This window comes from Pseudoliparis swirei, chromosome 6 (genome assembly GCF_029220125.1).
Source record: "Pseudoliparis swirei isolate HS2019 ecotype Mariana Trench chromosome 6, NWPU_hadal_v1, whole genome shotgun sequence".
NCBI classification, from domain to species: domain Eukaryota; kingdom Metazoa; phylum Chordata; class Actinopteri; order Perciformes; family Liparidae; genus Pseudoliparis; species Pseudoliparis swirei.
In genome coordinates this window covers 4,730,342-4,746,771 of record NC_079393.1, presented here as the reverse complement: position 1 = coordinate 4,746,771, position 16,430 = coordinate 4,730,342, and the positions used below count along the sequence as shown (strand labels likewise).

The following is a 16,430-nucleotide window of genomic DNA, read 5'->3' as shown; positions in this document are numbered from 1 at the left end:
CCAGACAGCCATGGATGCCCTGGTCCTTTATGGGACCACCTTTCCTGGTAAAATGTCACTAAAAGTACCAGGAGAACCATGGTCACATTACGATAAAAGTACCCAGGAATTGAGCCACCTTTCCTGGGTACAGAACAGGTAAATGTCACTCAAAGTACCAGGGACCATGCACCATGGTCACATTACTAAAAGTACCCAGGACTTGAAGCACCTTTCCTGGGTACAACACAGGTGAAATGTCACTAAAAGTACCAGGGTCAATAGAAGACTATGAGTGACACCTGCTGTACATTACATTACATTACATGCAAGATTTTCAATCCGTGATCGAAAATCGGACGCCAGACTTTAATTATAGAGCCAGGGATGGCCTTTCATTCGGCTGGAAGTTTATTCCAACAGCGGGTCCGTGACCGCCGTGGCCGAAGAAAGTGTCCGGCGATCGGACTCGAAACCGCCAAAGTGCCCGAGGTATTTTCCGAGATTTTCAATCCGCCAAAAGTGATTGAAATCCGGACATATGCCGAATTAAAGGTCTCGGTCTGGAGCTCAATAGGAAAGCACTCGAAAGTCGGATTCAAACTTTCGCTTCAAACGCCTCCAAAACGCCCCAAAATGGGTCAATCGGGTCGGGTCCACCGCCCTCGGCACCCCGTGATAGTGCACTTTAATTCGGCCGCTTTTGTTCTGGTGACCCCTTATCAAATGAAGACAATGAGCACCATGGTGACATTACTATACAAGTACCCAGGACTTGAGCCACCTTTCCTGGGTACAACACAGGTGAAATGTCACTAAAAGTACCCAGGACTTGAAGCACCTTTCCTGGGTACAAAACAGGTGAAATCCCCTTAAAATAATGAGTGTCACTTGATGCCCTGAACTACTAACTCCAACTGATCTCTGTGTGGGAGGACTATGGTCAATTTAGCATGCAAGTACCCAGGATTTGGGACACCTTTTCTGGGTACAAAACAGGTGAAATCCCCTTAAAATAACCAGGGTCATTTCACCCGCCCATAAAAGTGTATGCCAAATGACACAGTTTAATGAACTGTGTCATTTGGTCATGATAGTAGCATGTGGCTAATTAGCGATTTTCAACAAGCTCCAAAATGCTGGAAATTAGAACCCCAGATGGTCATGGATGCCCTGAACAACATACTCTAAGCACAAGTCTGTAGACCCTTCAGAAAGCTAACTTCCGTTAGCAGCATGCTAGCTAGCTAAAACCAACTAATCCTTAAAGAGTGTCTCCTGTTGTATACTATATCAAGTTTTTTCAAAAATGACCAAAAAAATGAATTAATAAATAATAAATAATCAATTTCCATTGGCCCATTGAAATCAACAGTCTAATGGTCACTAACAGTCTCAGCAATTCAATAAATGAATCAAGAGCGCCATCTAGCGATTTTTTAATTATGTCAATTGACCCAAAGTAACCCATTCCTCCGTGTCGAATGTATGTTGTCTGCAGAAACAATGTCACCGTGGTTACTTTCCTGTATGGCAGCATACATTGCATGTATTTTCTGTGTCATAAGGGTGACTTGGTTGATAGATCCATCCTACAAGGCAGCGGTCTATGGACTGAGGAGTGAAGGAGGCCAAGAGGAGGTACCGAGACAGAGTGGAATCACAGATGGAGCAGAGCGGACGACCTGAACTCATTTTATGCACGGTTTGAGGCTAGCAACATAACAACAACATCTGTGACCGAGCACAGTGTGAGGAGGGCTCTGTTGAGGGTGAACACCAGGAAAGCTGCAGGTCCAGATGAGTGTTCACCACAATATTCAACCTCTCCTGGCTGAGTCCGTGGTCCCCGCCTGCTTCAAGAGATCCACTATTGTCCCTGTGCCCAAGAATGCTTCTCCAGCATGTATGAATGACGTGGTCATGAAATGCTTTGAGAGGCTGATATTCCTCCATGGACCCGCTGCAGTTTGCTTATCGCCCAAACAGATCCACGGATGATGCTGTCTCCCAGGTGCTGCACACCACACTCTCTCATCTGGACAGCCAGAGGGGGGGGCTATGTGAGACTGCTGTTCATTGATTATAGTTCAGCTTTCAACACCATAGTCCCTCCAGACTGGCGCAAGCTGATTGAGCTGGGACTGAACACCCCTGTGTGCTTGGATCCTGGACTTCCTGACCGCCAGGCCACAGGTGGTCAGGCAAACCCCTCACCCTGAACACAGGATCCCCCCTCAGCCCCTACTGTACTCCCTGTACACACATGACTGTGTGGCCAGGTTCAGCTCAACACCATCATCAAGTTTGCGGATGACACAGTGGTGGTGGGCCTGATCTCCGACAAAGGCCTACCTGGAGGAAGTTGCTGATCTGTCACTCTGGTGCCAGGACAACAGCCTCATCATGAATGTCACCAAAACTAAGGAGCTGATTGTGGACTTTAGGAGGGTACAACAACAGAGGACTCACCACTGGGGATTAACGGGACTACTGTGAGTCCACATCACCGAGGATCTGACATGGTCAACAAACACAGACACTCTGGTGAGAAAGGCAAGGCAGCTGAGGAAATTTAAAGTTTCCCAGAGGATCCTTCAGTCCTTCTACTCTCGAGCAGCCTGACAGGAAGCATCACAGCCTGGTTTGGCAACTGCTCCCACCCTGCAGGACTTGTACACCAGGAGGTGCAGAACCAGAGCCCGCAGGATCATGAAGGATCCTCACCACCCCAACAACAGACTGTTTCAGCTGCTGCGGTCAGGCAGGCGCCAGTCACGCTGCAAGAACAGAGAGACTGAGACGGAGTTTCTTTCCTCAGGCCATCAGGACTGTGAACTCCGACCTCACCAGGACCCCCACATAGACCCACACAACTGCCCCTTTTAGGCACACACACACACTTACTGTAAATATTGTGTTGTTTTTTATTGTAAATAGTGTGTACTTGTTGCCCTTGCACATTCCTGCTGAGCATTGCCACTTTCATTTCACTGCACACCCTGTGTGTGTATGTGACAAATAAAACATCTTGAATCTTGAATCTCTTACCACCCAGTCTTTGGTTTACCTCCCCTCCCCCCTTCCTCCACGTTGCACGTCTTGTTAGATGTATGTGCTTTTGTGCTGAGGTGTTTTTTTCTGCTCCCACACTGTACCCCTCTAGGGGCATATTCTGGGTTTTTTTTTTTTTCTCCTCTCTTCCCTCGTGTTATGCTGTAATCTTCCTGGATCTGCCTGTAATTTCCCGCTTGCGGGATCAATAAAGTATACATCTATATACAATCCTCTGCATACAATAAGATTAGAGAAGAGTTTTTTTATTGTCATTGTTGTTATACAAACACATTTTTATAAATGTTAATACAAAATAGATTTTAAAAGTCGTTACAATGTGTGAACAGTAAACTTAACACTCAAATTAAAATAGAAGGGTTATTTATTTACGGGTTGCGGGGAGTAAAGCTCTGACTGTGGTTTGTGCTTATGCACCAAACCGCAGTTCAGAGTATCCGGCCTTCTTGGAGTCGGTGGGAGGGGTCCTGGAGAGGGAGTTCAAGTATCTCGGGTCTTGTTCACGAGTGAGGGTAAGATGGAGCGGGAGATCGACAGGCGGATCGGTGCAGCTGCAGCAGTAAAACAGGCGCTGTACCGGTCCGTCTTGGTGAAGAGAGAACTGAGCCGGAAGGCGAAGCTCTCAATTTACTGGTTGGTCTACGTTCCAATTCTCACCTATGGTCACGAACTTTGGGTAGTGACCGAAAGAACGAGGTTGCGAATACAAGCGGCCGAAATGAGTTTCCTCCGTAGGGTGGCCGGGCTCAGCCTTAGAGATACACTCAAAGAAATGACTCATTGGATGAACTCAATTAAATTGTTGGCAGGTTTTCCATCCAATCATTATATGCAACTCCAACTCAAATTTAGCACATCAGTGCAATAAAATGTAATTAAGTTAGTCCAACTCATTTGTATCAAATACATCTAAAATAAAATAACTATATTCATTAAATTTAATTAATTTGTGTTTGTCCAACTCAAAATATAAACTAACTAACTAACAAAATATGCAAACTCCACACAGAAGTAACACCCGGACTGGGAATTGAACCCACGGACCTCTGGCTGTGAGGCGACAGTGCTAGCCACTACACCAGCGTACAACCCTGAAAGTGTCTTCACCTCATGTAAACAACTGATTTTCAGCTGGCGCATGCGCAAAGGGTAGTCCTCAATGAAACACATTTATTTTGAGTTGATATGCACACCATCTAACCTAAATAAATCTAATAAATGAAAGTATTCATACATTTTGTGTTACACCCATTAAATATAAATATCTATTTTTGTAATTGATTTATTTAAATGTATCAAACAATATTTAAATGTGTCACCTCGAAGAAGGGCTTGAATCGATTTTGTGAGTGTAACCTAAATAAATCTAATAAATGAAAGTATTCATACATTTTGTGTTACACCCATTCAATATAAATATCTTCATTTTGTAATTGATTTATTTAAATGTATCAAACAATATTTAAATGTGTCACCTCTAAGAAGGGCTTGAATCGTTTTTTTGAGTGTAGGGTAAGGAGCTCGGACATCAGGAGGGAACTTGGAGTCAAGCTGCTACTCCTTCGCATCGAAAGGAGTCAGCTGAGGTGGTTCGGGCATCTGATTCGGATGCCTCCTGGACGCCTCCTGTCAGAGGTTTTCCAGGCACGTCCTACTGGGAGGAGACCCCGGGGAAGACCCAGGACACGCTGGAGAGACTACATCTCCCGGCTGGCCTGGGAACGCCTCGGGATCCCCCAAAATGAGCTGGAAAATGTTGCGGGCGAGAGGGAAGTCTGGGTCAACCTGCTGGGTCGGCTGCCCCCGCGACCAGACCCCGGAATAAGCGGATGAGAATGGATGGATGGATGGATTTATTTATTTAAATATCTATTCATTTGCCATATGTATTGATATATATACAAATATAGAGACATAAGACATATATACACACACATATATATATAGCGGGACCCAGCACGAACTGTGTATGAGTCCCACCCACCAATGGCTACGAAAAATTATATGGAGAAAATACCCCCTGAGTCAGCGAGAGCGGGGGCGGAAGATGACTCATCGGCGGATAACCCGGTTATTGACATAGGAACGGAACAGACTACAAATTTGATGATCAGCATACCCGAGACTGCAACAGTGACAGCAGGACACAAGCTCCAGAGCTGCATATGTGGCTGGGCAAAGGTTACTTCCACTAGAGGCCTAAAAATACATCAGGGCAAGAAAGGGTGCCTAAAGAAGGGTCAACAGGGATCTCGCATCGACACCAAAACCACAGTCTGCAGGACATCAACATCCCTGTCCCAGAAGAGGACGAACCTTGCACAGGAAACCAACCTGAACCCAGCCCAGCAAGACCTGCAGTGGAAAAGAAGATCCAGGGGCGAAGGCCACTGATCAAGTGGCCAAAATCCTGTGAAAAGGCACTGTGGATGGAGGTCAACATTGACCTCTGCAACATCTTAGAGAAACTCAGAGGCACCACCAGGAAGAAGCTGGAGAAAATGGGAGATCTTATATACAGCTATGGATCGGAAAGGTTTGGAGCAGTTGAAAGAAAGAGATCTGAACCGACAATCCCCACTAAGTCCAGGAGGCAGAAGGAAATAGATTGCCTAGTCAGAGAGAGAAGGCAGCTGAAGAAGCAGTGGAGGAAAGCCACAGAGGAGGAAAAGGAGGGCATCAACGTCTTGCAGGAGGAAATCCGGAGTAGACTTGGGATACTGAGAAGAGCGGAAAATCTGGTAAAGAAGCGCAGAAGGAAGGAACAGACAAGATCACACTTCTACAAAGACCCCTTCAAATTTGTGAAGAGTCTCTTTATAGCGGAGAAGAGTGGAAGCCTCTCAGTGTCAAAGGCAGACCTGGAAAAACATCTGGAAAAGTCCTGCACAGATGCCAAATGCCACGAAGAGGTTATTCTCCCATCTGACATGCCACCAATCAATCAGCCAGAGCACCAGCTAGACATCAGCCCACCCAGATGGAGCGAAGTTGAGAAAACGGTGCATAGAGCAAGGGCTGCTTCAGCCCCAGGTCCTAACGGAGTTCCATACAGGCTCTACAAAAATGCACCAGATGCCCTGCGATTCCTCTGGAAGCTCATGAGGGTGGTCTGGCAAAAGAAGGAGATACCAACATCCTGGCAGAGAGCTGGAGGAATCCTTATCCCAAAGGAAAAGGACTCTTCAGAAATCGGCCAATTCCGCCAGATCAGCCTCCTGAACGTCGAGGGGAAGATATTCTTCAGTGTGGTTGCTCACAGGCTGGCAGGATACCTGCAAAGAAACCATCTGATTGACACATCAATCCAGAAAGCAGGCATCTCTGGCTTCTCCGGTTGTCTGGAACATGCGAGTATCATCTGGCATCAGATCAAAGTTGCCAAGAGGGAGGGAACAGATCTTCACGTGGTGTTCCTGGATCTCGCCAACGCCTTTGGCTCAGTCCCTCACAACCTCCTTTGGACCGCCTTCGACTTCTTCAGGGTCCCTGTAGCCCTAACAGGCCTTGTCAAGGCCTAGTTCCAGGACGTGCAGGTGTGCTTGTCAACAGCAGAGTACACCACAGCATGGCAGCATCTAGAAGCGGGAATTATGGCCGGCTGCATCATCTCCCCGCTAGCCTTCACAATGGCCATGGAGATGATAATTCGAGCATCTCGGTGGGTGGTTGGAGGACAGCTTATAAGACCTGGCCTGAGGCTGCCGCCTGTGAGAGCTTACATGGACGACCTTACCACCCTCACTACAACCAAGGCTTGCACTGTACGGCTGCTGAGAAAGCTGCAAGATAACATCGAGCTGGTCGGATGAAGATCAAGCAAGTCCAGAAGCATCTCCATCGTCAAGGGGAAGCTGTCAGACCAACGCTTTCTCATTGGCAATGAGCCCATTCCAACTGTCTCTGAGAAGCCTGTGAAGAGCCTTGGCCGATGGTATGATGCCTCCCTTAAGGACAAAGAGCAAGTAGATCAGCTCAGGAAGGATGTAGCTAGCGGACTGGGGAACATCGACAGAACCGCACTACCTGGCAAGTTGAAGCTCTGGTGTATGCAGTTCGGGCTCCTTCCACGCCTCTTATGGCCACTTACCATGTACGAAGTCCCGATCTCGAACGTGGAAAAGCTGGAGAGGCTGATCAGCACATATGCAAGGAAGTGGCTTGGGCTTCCCAGGTGCCTCTGCAGTATAGGGCTCTATGGCAAAGGAGTATTAGAACTGCCCATTTCCAGTCTAGCAGAGGAGTATAAATGTGCCAAAGTTAGACTGGAAATGATGCTATTGGATTCGAGGGATCCATTTGTAGCCCAGGCTGCACCCATCCTGGCTACTGGGAGGAAGTGGACTCCACTGGAAGCAACCAAGCAGGCAAAGGCAGCACTCAAGCACAGGGACATCGTGGGCCGAGTGCAGCACGGAAGGAGTGGTCTTGGAGCCGGAGCCAGTACACCGGCCTGGAACAAGGCTACTCCGTTCCAGAGACGCAAGTTGGTGGTCCAGGAGGTACGTCAGGAAGAGGAGGCAGCAAGGTGTGCAAAAGCTGTGTCACAGGCAAGGCAGGGGCAGTGGATGAATTGGGAGGGAGTGGAGAAGAGGAAGATCTCCTGGCAGGAGCTGTGGGAGATGGAGGCATTTAAGGCTAGCTTCACTTCACTTATGATGTACTGCCGTCTCCCAAGAATCTTAGCCAGTGGTACGGAGAAGACCCCACATGCTCCCTCTGCCCGACTCCAGCTACACTAAAGCACATCCTGGTGGGCTGCAAGACCGGCCTCACTCAAGGCCGGCACACCTGGCGGCACAACCAGGTGCTACAATGTCTTGCGGCAGTGCTGGAGAGTCGACGGATGAGCGTCAATGCCCTTCCTCCACCATCTCGTAGGCGGGCAACAACATTTGTCTGGGAGGGCGGGGGCCAGGCCACTCTCATCACTTCAAGACCAGAAACTGGACAGCTAAGTGGGGCACGGGACTGGAAGATGCTGGCAGACCTAGGCCAGAAGCTCCGCTTTCCAGCAGAAATAGTATTAACAAATCTGCGACCAGACCTTGTGCTTTGGTCGGCCTCACTCAAGCAAGTTTATATCATCGAGCTCACGGTGCCCTGGGAGAGTGCGGTGGAGGAGGCCTCTGGCGCAAGAAGATAAGGTATGCGGACCTTGCAGCAGATGCACATCAACGAGGCTGGAAAGCTAGGGTCTGTCCAGTTGAAGTAGGCTGCAGAGGATTTGTAGCCACCTCAACATCCAGGCTTCTTCGAGAGATGGGAGTGCGGGGGAAGGCCCACAGGCAAGCAGTCAAAGACCTTGTCCTACACCTTGTCCTACATAACAGATCTACACATATATACACACATATAGACACACACACATGTAAACGCACGTATATATATATATATATATACACACATATATATATTAGTGCTGTGTTAAATTACAGGATTAATTAGTTAATTTTTTTTAACGCATGCGCAGAATGAGCTTCCAATCCGTCTGCTGTTGGTCATCTCTAACCAGCAGCATGTCATTCTGTCTCTACGTGTCGCGTTAACACGACTCCGAACTCTGTCTCGCGCGCTGCAGAGCTCCGATTCGGCGTGTGCGCGCACATCGGGACGAAAAAAAGTCACTTGCAGAGAGTGTCGTTTCCCCTGAGACGGGTGGCCACCAAGTAACAAACACACGAAATGATTCAGAACCTGTAACCTGTCCCGCACGGCGCCGGCCCACTCACCACGCCGCGGTACCTCGGCGGGATCACGCCGCAGTAGAAAGGAACGAAGCAGCTGCACACCAGCACCTGCAGGCGACAGGTGGATTGTTGACAGGGACTCAACCTCCCCATGCAGACGCAACAATAGAGTCAGGGCTATTGTTCACATCCTGAAAAGGGGAATAAGTTCAGCTCCAGCCTTATTTAAAAATTTAAATGACAACATCCAAAATCAGTGACATCAGATATGATGGTAACTTTGAAGACGATCCCTCCCCCAGCTCTGGTCAAGGAGGGAACGGCCCCCTCTTACTCCTCCTACACTTCCTCCAGCAATCTGTGATGATTGCATCACAAAAGGTCCTATCTAATCTCTTTGACCTCAAAAGACTTCATAAAAACATGTTTTTTAAAGGATCGGCCTCATGCCACATTGTTACATCTACCTGGATGAGCTCCTCTCTGCTGTCGAACTCGGACACGAGGACGTTCTTCCCGTCCGAGACTCTGGTGAGGGACACGTGGAGCTTCCCGGAGGCCCGGACGTGGGCGTCTTCCGGGAGGCTCCGCAGCAGCGAGTCCTTCACCAGCTGCATCAGGTTGAAAGCCGGGTGCAGGGGCCCCAGTCTGTGCCTCCAGCCCTCTTTGGCCATCGTCATCAAATCGGCACTGCACAGCTCTGCACACAGGAAACACACCAGCGTGTACACACGTTTAGAAGCTCACGCACAGAAACCCTGCAGATGCACTTTCAAAATACAAGTGATTAATCATGACATCATAGGATGTTTCAAACCGTGATTCTGCGTCAACCTTTTCCTCTTTTTATTGAAAATATGTCTCGATGTCTTTGCATTCAGCCAAAACTTTATATGTCACTCGCATCAAATACTTAGGAACTGGTAAAAGCATCTACTGATGCCAGATGTTGTCTAAAAATGTTAAAATAAGAGCATCAGAGGTAAAGGACAACTCTTTATGTTCACGTTTGTTATTTATACATTATATTTAATTTAGCTGACAATTCAGGGTCAAGTGTCTTGCTCAAGGACACATCGACGAGGGCAGGGATTGAACCACCAACTCCCTGATTGTGAGTGAGAAATGCTAACCACTGACCCAGAGTCACTTTAGCTTTTTTTTTGGTACAAGCAAAGTGATGAAGATGAAGTCATGGAAGAGACTGATAAATACAACTTTTAAAAAAATCAATATTTAAAACTAATTAGAGGGACAAAAAGAAACGAAAATGTAGAATTTAGTATTATAATGACTGTGTTGACATTGGGGGTTTATTACTGTGACAGGTGTCTAGCCGTCACTGGTAGGTTCCCCCTTTAAGCCACACGGAATGAGCAGCCAGAGTGATGTTTTGTTATATCTTTTATTGTACCCGACCACAGGCAGTGTCTCTGCTCGGCACTCCACCCTGTCTTCAGTCCATCCAGCCCCTTTTGAAGACAAAGCCTCGCAGATACACAAACACAGATTGTCATCAACTGGTCTGATTGTCATCAGACCAGTTGATGACAATCAGACACGGTTCCCTGAACCACACCCTCGCTCCACCCACTCTGCAGCAGAGCCTAAACACCCCCCGCTGCCACATACCTCCACCGCCCGACTTAGGCCGGGGCAACATCCGGCCTAACCTACTCCCCCCCATGAGAGCGGGAGAGGAAGTCGGCCACGACCATCTGTGTCCCCGGCCTATGGATCACCTTAAAATTAAAAGGCTGTAAAGCCAGATACCACCGAGTGATTCGGGCGTTGGTATCTTTCATGCGGTGGAGCCATTGGAGCGGGGCGTGGTCCGACCAGAGGGTGAATGAGCGTCCCAGGAGGTAGTAGCGCAGGGAGTCGACCGCCCACCGGATGGCGAGGCACTCCTTCTCCACCGTGCTGTACCTGCCCTCCCTCTCCGACAGCTTGCGGCTGATGTACAGCACGGGGCGGTCAAACCCTCCTACCTGCTGGGACAAAACGGCCCCCAGCCCTCTGTTCGACGCATCAGTCTGCAGAGTAAAAGGGAGAGAGGAGTTAGGTGTGTGAAGGAGTGGTTCCCCACAGAGAGCTTGTTTTACCTCCTCAAACACCAACTGGCACCGCTCCGACCACTGGACCGGATCTGAGGCACCTTTCCGGGTCAGGTCAGTCATGGGGCTGGTCAGATCCGCAAAGTTCGGGATGAACCGCCTGTAGTAGCCCGCCAGCCCCAAAAACTGCCTCACCTCTTTTTTAGTCTTGGGCCGCGGGCAGGCTGCGATGGCGGCGGTGTTGTCCACCTGAGGGCGCACCTGCCCGGCGCCCAAGTGGTACCCCAGATACTGTACCTCCCTCTGTCCAACTGCACACTTCCCCGGGTTGGCCGTAAGCCCCGCCTGCCTCAGGGACTCCAGCACCGCGCCCACCCGCTGCACATGCTCCGCCCAGGTGGTGCTGTGTATGATCACATCATCCAGGTAGGCGGCAGCATATGCAGCGTGCGGCCGCAGCACCCGGTCCATGAGGCGTTGAAAGGTGGCCGGGGCCCCGAACAACCCAAAGGGAAGCGTGGTGAATTGGTATAACCCAAACAGAGTGGAGAAGGCTGTTTTTTCCTTAGACTCTGGCGACAGAGGAATCTGCCAGTAGCCCTTGGTTAAATCCAGTGTTGTAAAGAAACACGCAGTGCCCAGTCAGTCCAGGAGCTCGTCGACCCGGGGCATTGGGTAAGCATCAAACCGTGACACATCGTTCACCCTGCGATAGTTCACGCAGAACCGTATAAATCCATCCTTCTTGACCACAAGAACAATGGGGCTACACCAGGCACTGTAGGACTCTTCTATTACCCCCATCTCCAGCATTGCAGCCAATTCCCGCTGAACCACCTTTCTCTTGTGTTCAGGTAACCTGTAGGGTCGTAAATGCACTGTCACGCCCGGAGGAGTCTCAATCTCGTGCTCTATGAGGTTTGTGCGTCCTGGAAGGAGAGAGAACACATCAGCAAACTGCTTCTGCAACCGGGCAATGTCTGTTTTCTGGGTCCCGGAGAGACGGTCTTCACAAAGGAGCGAGGCCGGATTGGTGGATTTTGGGACCTCAGGCCCCAGCTCCTCTCTCTCAGATACCGAGGACACCAGAGAAACAGACTCCGCCTCCCTCCATGCTTTTAGGAGGTTGAGGTGGTAAATCTGTGTAGCTCCGCCCCTATCAGAACGCACCACCTCATAGTCGACATCCCCCACTCGCCGTGTGACCACAAAGGGCCCTTGCCACTTGGCGAGGAGTTTAGAGCTGGAAGAAGGAAGCAATACAAGTACCTTCTCTCCCGGTGTGAATTGTCTCAGCCTGGCACCTCTGTTGTACAGCCGCTGCTGACGCTCCTGGGCCTGGAGCAAATTCTCACGTGACAGCTGACCCAGTGTGTGGAGCTTTGCTCGCAGGTCCAGGACGTGTTGGATCTCGTTTTTACTGGTGCTCGGCCCCTCCTCCCAGTTTTCTTTAATGAGGTCGAGCACCCCCCGTGGAGTCCTGCCGAACAAAAGTTCAAAGGGAGAAAATCCCGTGGAGGCCTGGGGAACCTCCCGTACTGCAAACAACAGAGAGTCAAGCCATTTATCCCAATTACGTTCATCGTCATTCATAAATTTACAGATCATGGACTTCAAAGTCTTATTCAGACGCTCCACCAGACCGTCGGTCTGTGGGTGGTACACACTGGTCCGAATAGACTTGATGCCCAGTAAACCGTAAAGTTCTCTCAGTGTTCTTGACATGAACTGGGTGCCCTGGTCAGTCAGAATCTCTTTCGGGATTCCGACTCGGGAGATGACCTGAAACAGCGCCTGCGCGACACTCTTTGCAGAAATGTTGCGCAAGGGCACCGCCTCCGGGTATCGTGTTGCGTAATCCACGAAGACTAACACAAAGCGATATCCGCGTGCACTCCGGTGAAATGGCCCGATGAGGTCCATAGCGATTCGCTCAAATGGAACCTCCATTAATGGCAGAGGGCGCAAAGGTGCCCTCGGAATGGCCGGAGGGTTTACCAATTGACACTCCGGGCAGCACGCACACCAACGGCGCACATCCGCCCGGATGCCCGGCCAATAAAATCGGGTCATTATCCGGTCCAGAGTTTTATCATACCCCATGTGACCAGCTATCGGGTTATAGTGAGCCGCCGGGAAAACCATTTCCCGGCGGCTCTTCGGCACCAGCAACTGGTTGCTTTCCTGCCCTGTGTGAGTGTCACGGCTCACTCTGTACAGCCTGTCCCTGATCAATGTGAAGTGCGGATATGTCTGTGCTGCGTCAGGGTGCACCAACTGACCATCAATTCGTATCACTTGGTCAAAGGCTGAGCGTAGAGTATCGTCCCGAGACTGCTCGAGTGGAAAGTCTTCCATGGAGTGAAACTCGTGAGCCGGAGGAGTCTCCCTAGGAGGCGCCGCCAGTTCCCCCTCCCCGTCTGCAGTGTCGGACAACCTCGCGTCACCGCTGAGCACGGCGCACACACCGCATGACCCTGTCTGCCGTGAACGCACCCCCGCAGCCTTCCCCATTAACTTGTCAAAGCCCGGCCAATCGGTTCCCAAGATTAAGGGGTGCGTAAGGCGGGAGCTAACCGCAACCTTCACGTTATGCTTTTTACCCCCGTGTCTAATTTCCGCTGACACTATGGGATACTTGTGAATGTCCCCATGCACACACCTTATCTTCACCCACAATGCCTCCACCAATGCCCCTGGTCGAACCAGGCTCTGGTGGATCATAGACTGTGTACAGCCGGAATCCACCATTGCCTGATGTATACCCCCCTGGATTCTTACCGGTACGCGGTATGTCGCTCCCGGACCTGGGGAGGGCGTTGGAGAGCCGGCAACCCGGATCACCTGGCCCACTTCCATCAGCGGACACTCCCGCCGGATGTGTCCGGGCTGCCTGCACCTCCAACACTCCTGCCCTGGTGTTTGAGAGACTACCTATGGGTTGGGAAGGGTGCCGGTGTTTGCTGGGGCCGGTATGGGTCGCGTCAGTGGCCGCGTAGGCCTGGCCGGAGCCAGTGAGCTGTCGCGGTCCACCTGCCCGCCGGGGTGCACCGCCAGGTGATCCTCCGCCAGTGCAATGGCGGCCTCCAGCGACGTGGGGCCGTGACAGCGGACCCACGTCGCTGTTCCGGTCGGCAGCCCCTCCACGAACTGCTCCCTGATGACTTTCTCCACCTCCGCCTGCGCCCCTCCGGAGTTCCCGGGCTGTAGCCATCTGGTGGCGGCGTCCTTCAGATGGTGTGCGTAGGCAACCGGCCAGTCTTTGGGTCCCAGCGTTGCCTCCCGGAACCTCCGCTGGTGGTCCTGCGGAGTCAGTCCCAGTCGATCGATGACGGCTTTACGCATGGCTGCGTAATTGTGCCGCGCTGTCGGGGACAGCGACAGCGCCGCTGTCTGCGCCTCCCCGGTGAGAAGAGGCAGTAGACGGACCGCCCACTCCACCGCCGGCCAGCCACACGCCTCCGCCGTCACCTCAAACATCTCCAGAAATGATTGAGCGTCGTCTGCCGTCGTCATCTTAGAGACCTCCACCCCCGCCAAGGGTGGAGGGTTTGGTGGAGCCGCAGCTGTCCGGGCGGCGAGCCGTTCCAGGGCTTCCGTCTGCCTCTCTGCCTGGGCCAGGAGTGCCCCCAAGAGTTGCCGGTTCGCCTCTGTCCGGTCCCGCTGTATAGCTGCCATCCCCTCCAGCATCTGCCCCAGCACCATCAATAGCTGGGTCGGCAGATCTGAGTGTTGCCGGCTTTCCAACAAAAAAAAAGGCTCCACGTTTGGCTCCAGTGTGACAGGTGTCTAGCCGTCACTGGTAGGTTCCCCCTTTAAGCCACACGGAATGAGCAGCCAGAGTGATTGTGGCAGCTGTCGCTAATTTGGCCTCGGCTGCTGGTGATTTGCAATCAGTCAGCACCCGAGGCCACGCGCATAAAAGCTCTGTGCAGCGGGAGGGTGAGGAGAGGCGCAGGTTTTGCGGTCTGCTTGGGTGTGTGCGCTGCTGAATAAAAGATGTCTCTCGACCAAACCTCGTGGTTCCGGGCTGATCCTTGGTGCTGGGGGGGGGGAACCCACGGGTAACGGACGCGGTCTTGTTACACTGGAGCCCAACGTGGGGCCCCCGGAAACCCAGCACCTGGAAGGGATGGAGCCTGGGAAACCAGAGGAGGAGCTGATGAGCAGCTTGGGCCAGATACTGGCCCGAATTGAGGAGATGGGGCGGGCACAGGCGGAGGAGAACCGCCTGTTTCTCAAGACCCTCCAAAACCCACCGGCGCTGTGGCAGACTCCCGTTCCCCGTGACCCGCAGCCGACCCCCGGGAGCCGTCGGAGCTGCCGACCTCCGAGCCGTCGGAGCTGCCGACCCCCGAGGTCCAGGAGCCGTTGGAGCAGCCGACCTCCGAGCCCCAGGACCCATCGGAGCTGCCGAACCCCGAGGTCCAGGAGCCGTTGGAGCAGCCGACCTCCGAGGTCCAGGACCCGTCGGAGCCCCAGTACCAGTCGGAGCTGCCGACCTCCGAGGTCCAGGAGCCGTCGGAGCTGCCGACCCCCAAGGTCCAGGAGCCGTCGGAGCTGCCGACCCCCAAGGTCCCGGAGCCGTCGGAGCTGCCGACCTCCGAGGCCCAGGACCTGCCAACCTCCGAGCCCCAGGACCCGTCGGTGGAAGGCCGACCCCAGATCCCCGGGGCCCGGCGGCGGCGCCAGCTACCCCATCTCCGTCTCCGTCCCGGCCGGCCCCAGCGGCACGTACCCCGTCCCGGCGGGCTTCAGCTCCCCGTCCCTGTCGACCCCAGAGCCCCACGTCCTGAGCCCGGTCCCCCAGAGCCCCCACGTCCTGAGCCCGGTCCCCCAGAGCCCCCTCCTCCGCCCAAGCTCTCAGGGGGGGGAGTAGGTTAGGCCGGATGGAGCCCCGGCCTAAATCTGGTGGTGGGGAGTGTGGCAGCTGTCGCTAATTTGGCCTCGGCTGCTGGTGATTTGCAATCAGTCAGCAGCCGAGGCCACGCGCATAAAAGCTCTCAGTGGAGCGGGAGGGTGAGGAGAGGCGCAGGTTTTGCGGTCTGCTTGGGTGTGTGCGCTGCTGAATAAAAGATGTCTCTCTACCAAACCTCGTGGTTCCGGGCTGATCCTTGGTGCTGGGGGGGGAAACCCACGGGTAACGGACGCGGTCTTGTTACAGTGATGTTTTGTAATATCTTTTATTGTACCCGACCACAGGCAGTGTCTCTGCTTGGCACTCCACCCTGTCTTCAGTCCATCCAGCCCCTTTTGAAGACAAAGCCTCGCAGATACACAAACACAGATTGTCATCAGACACCGTTCCCTGAACCACACCCCCGCTCCACCCACTCTGCAGCAGAGCCTAAACACCCCCCGCTGCCACAATTACATAACAATGTTGTTTGGTGCACGATACATGCTGCATGACGTGTGTTATGAGAGCTCCTCACCCAGGGGGACTCCAACTGTGAGCACAGCGGCCATCAAAGCGCCTGCAGACGCTCCGTAGATCTTCGAGGCGCCTTGAATGAAACCAGGGAACCTCTCCAGGATGCAGCTGCTGGCTCCGACGTAGTAGATCCCCATGAACCCGCATCCTGCAAAGGAGATGCTCCATTCCTTCTCCAAATCAACCATGTCCTCA

At 52.3% G+C, this 16,430-nt stretch overlaps 1 protein-coding gene across 3 annotated transcripts in view; it reads right to left on the bottom strand.

The window, feature by feature from the left end:
• Positions 1–16,430, bottom strand: part of LOC130194673 (patatin-like phospholipase domain-containing protein 2) — a 26,218-nt gene extending 9,788 nt beyond the window's left edge. For all 3 annotated transcript variants that reach the window (XM_056415710.1, XM_056415709.1, XM_056415708.1), the window contains exons 1-3: positions 16,237–16,430; positions 9,212–9,444; positions 8,787–8,852 (exon numbers count right to left, since the gene is read on the bottom strand). In XM_056415710.1, coding sequence (XP_056271685.1) covers positions 8,787–8,852; positions 9,212–9,444; positions 16,237–16,423 — 486 coding nt within the window. In that variant the 5' untranslated portion in view covers positions 16,424–16,430. The remainder of the gene's footprint in view (positions 1–8,786; positions 8,853–9,211; positions 9,445–16,236) is intronic.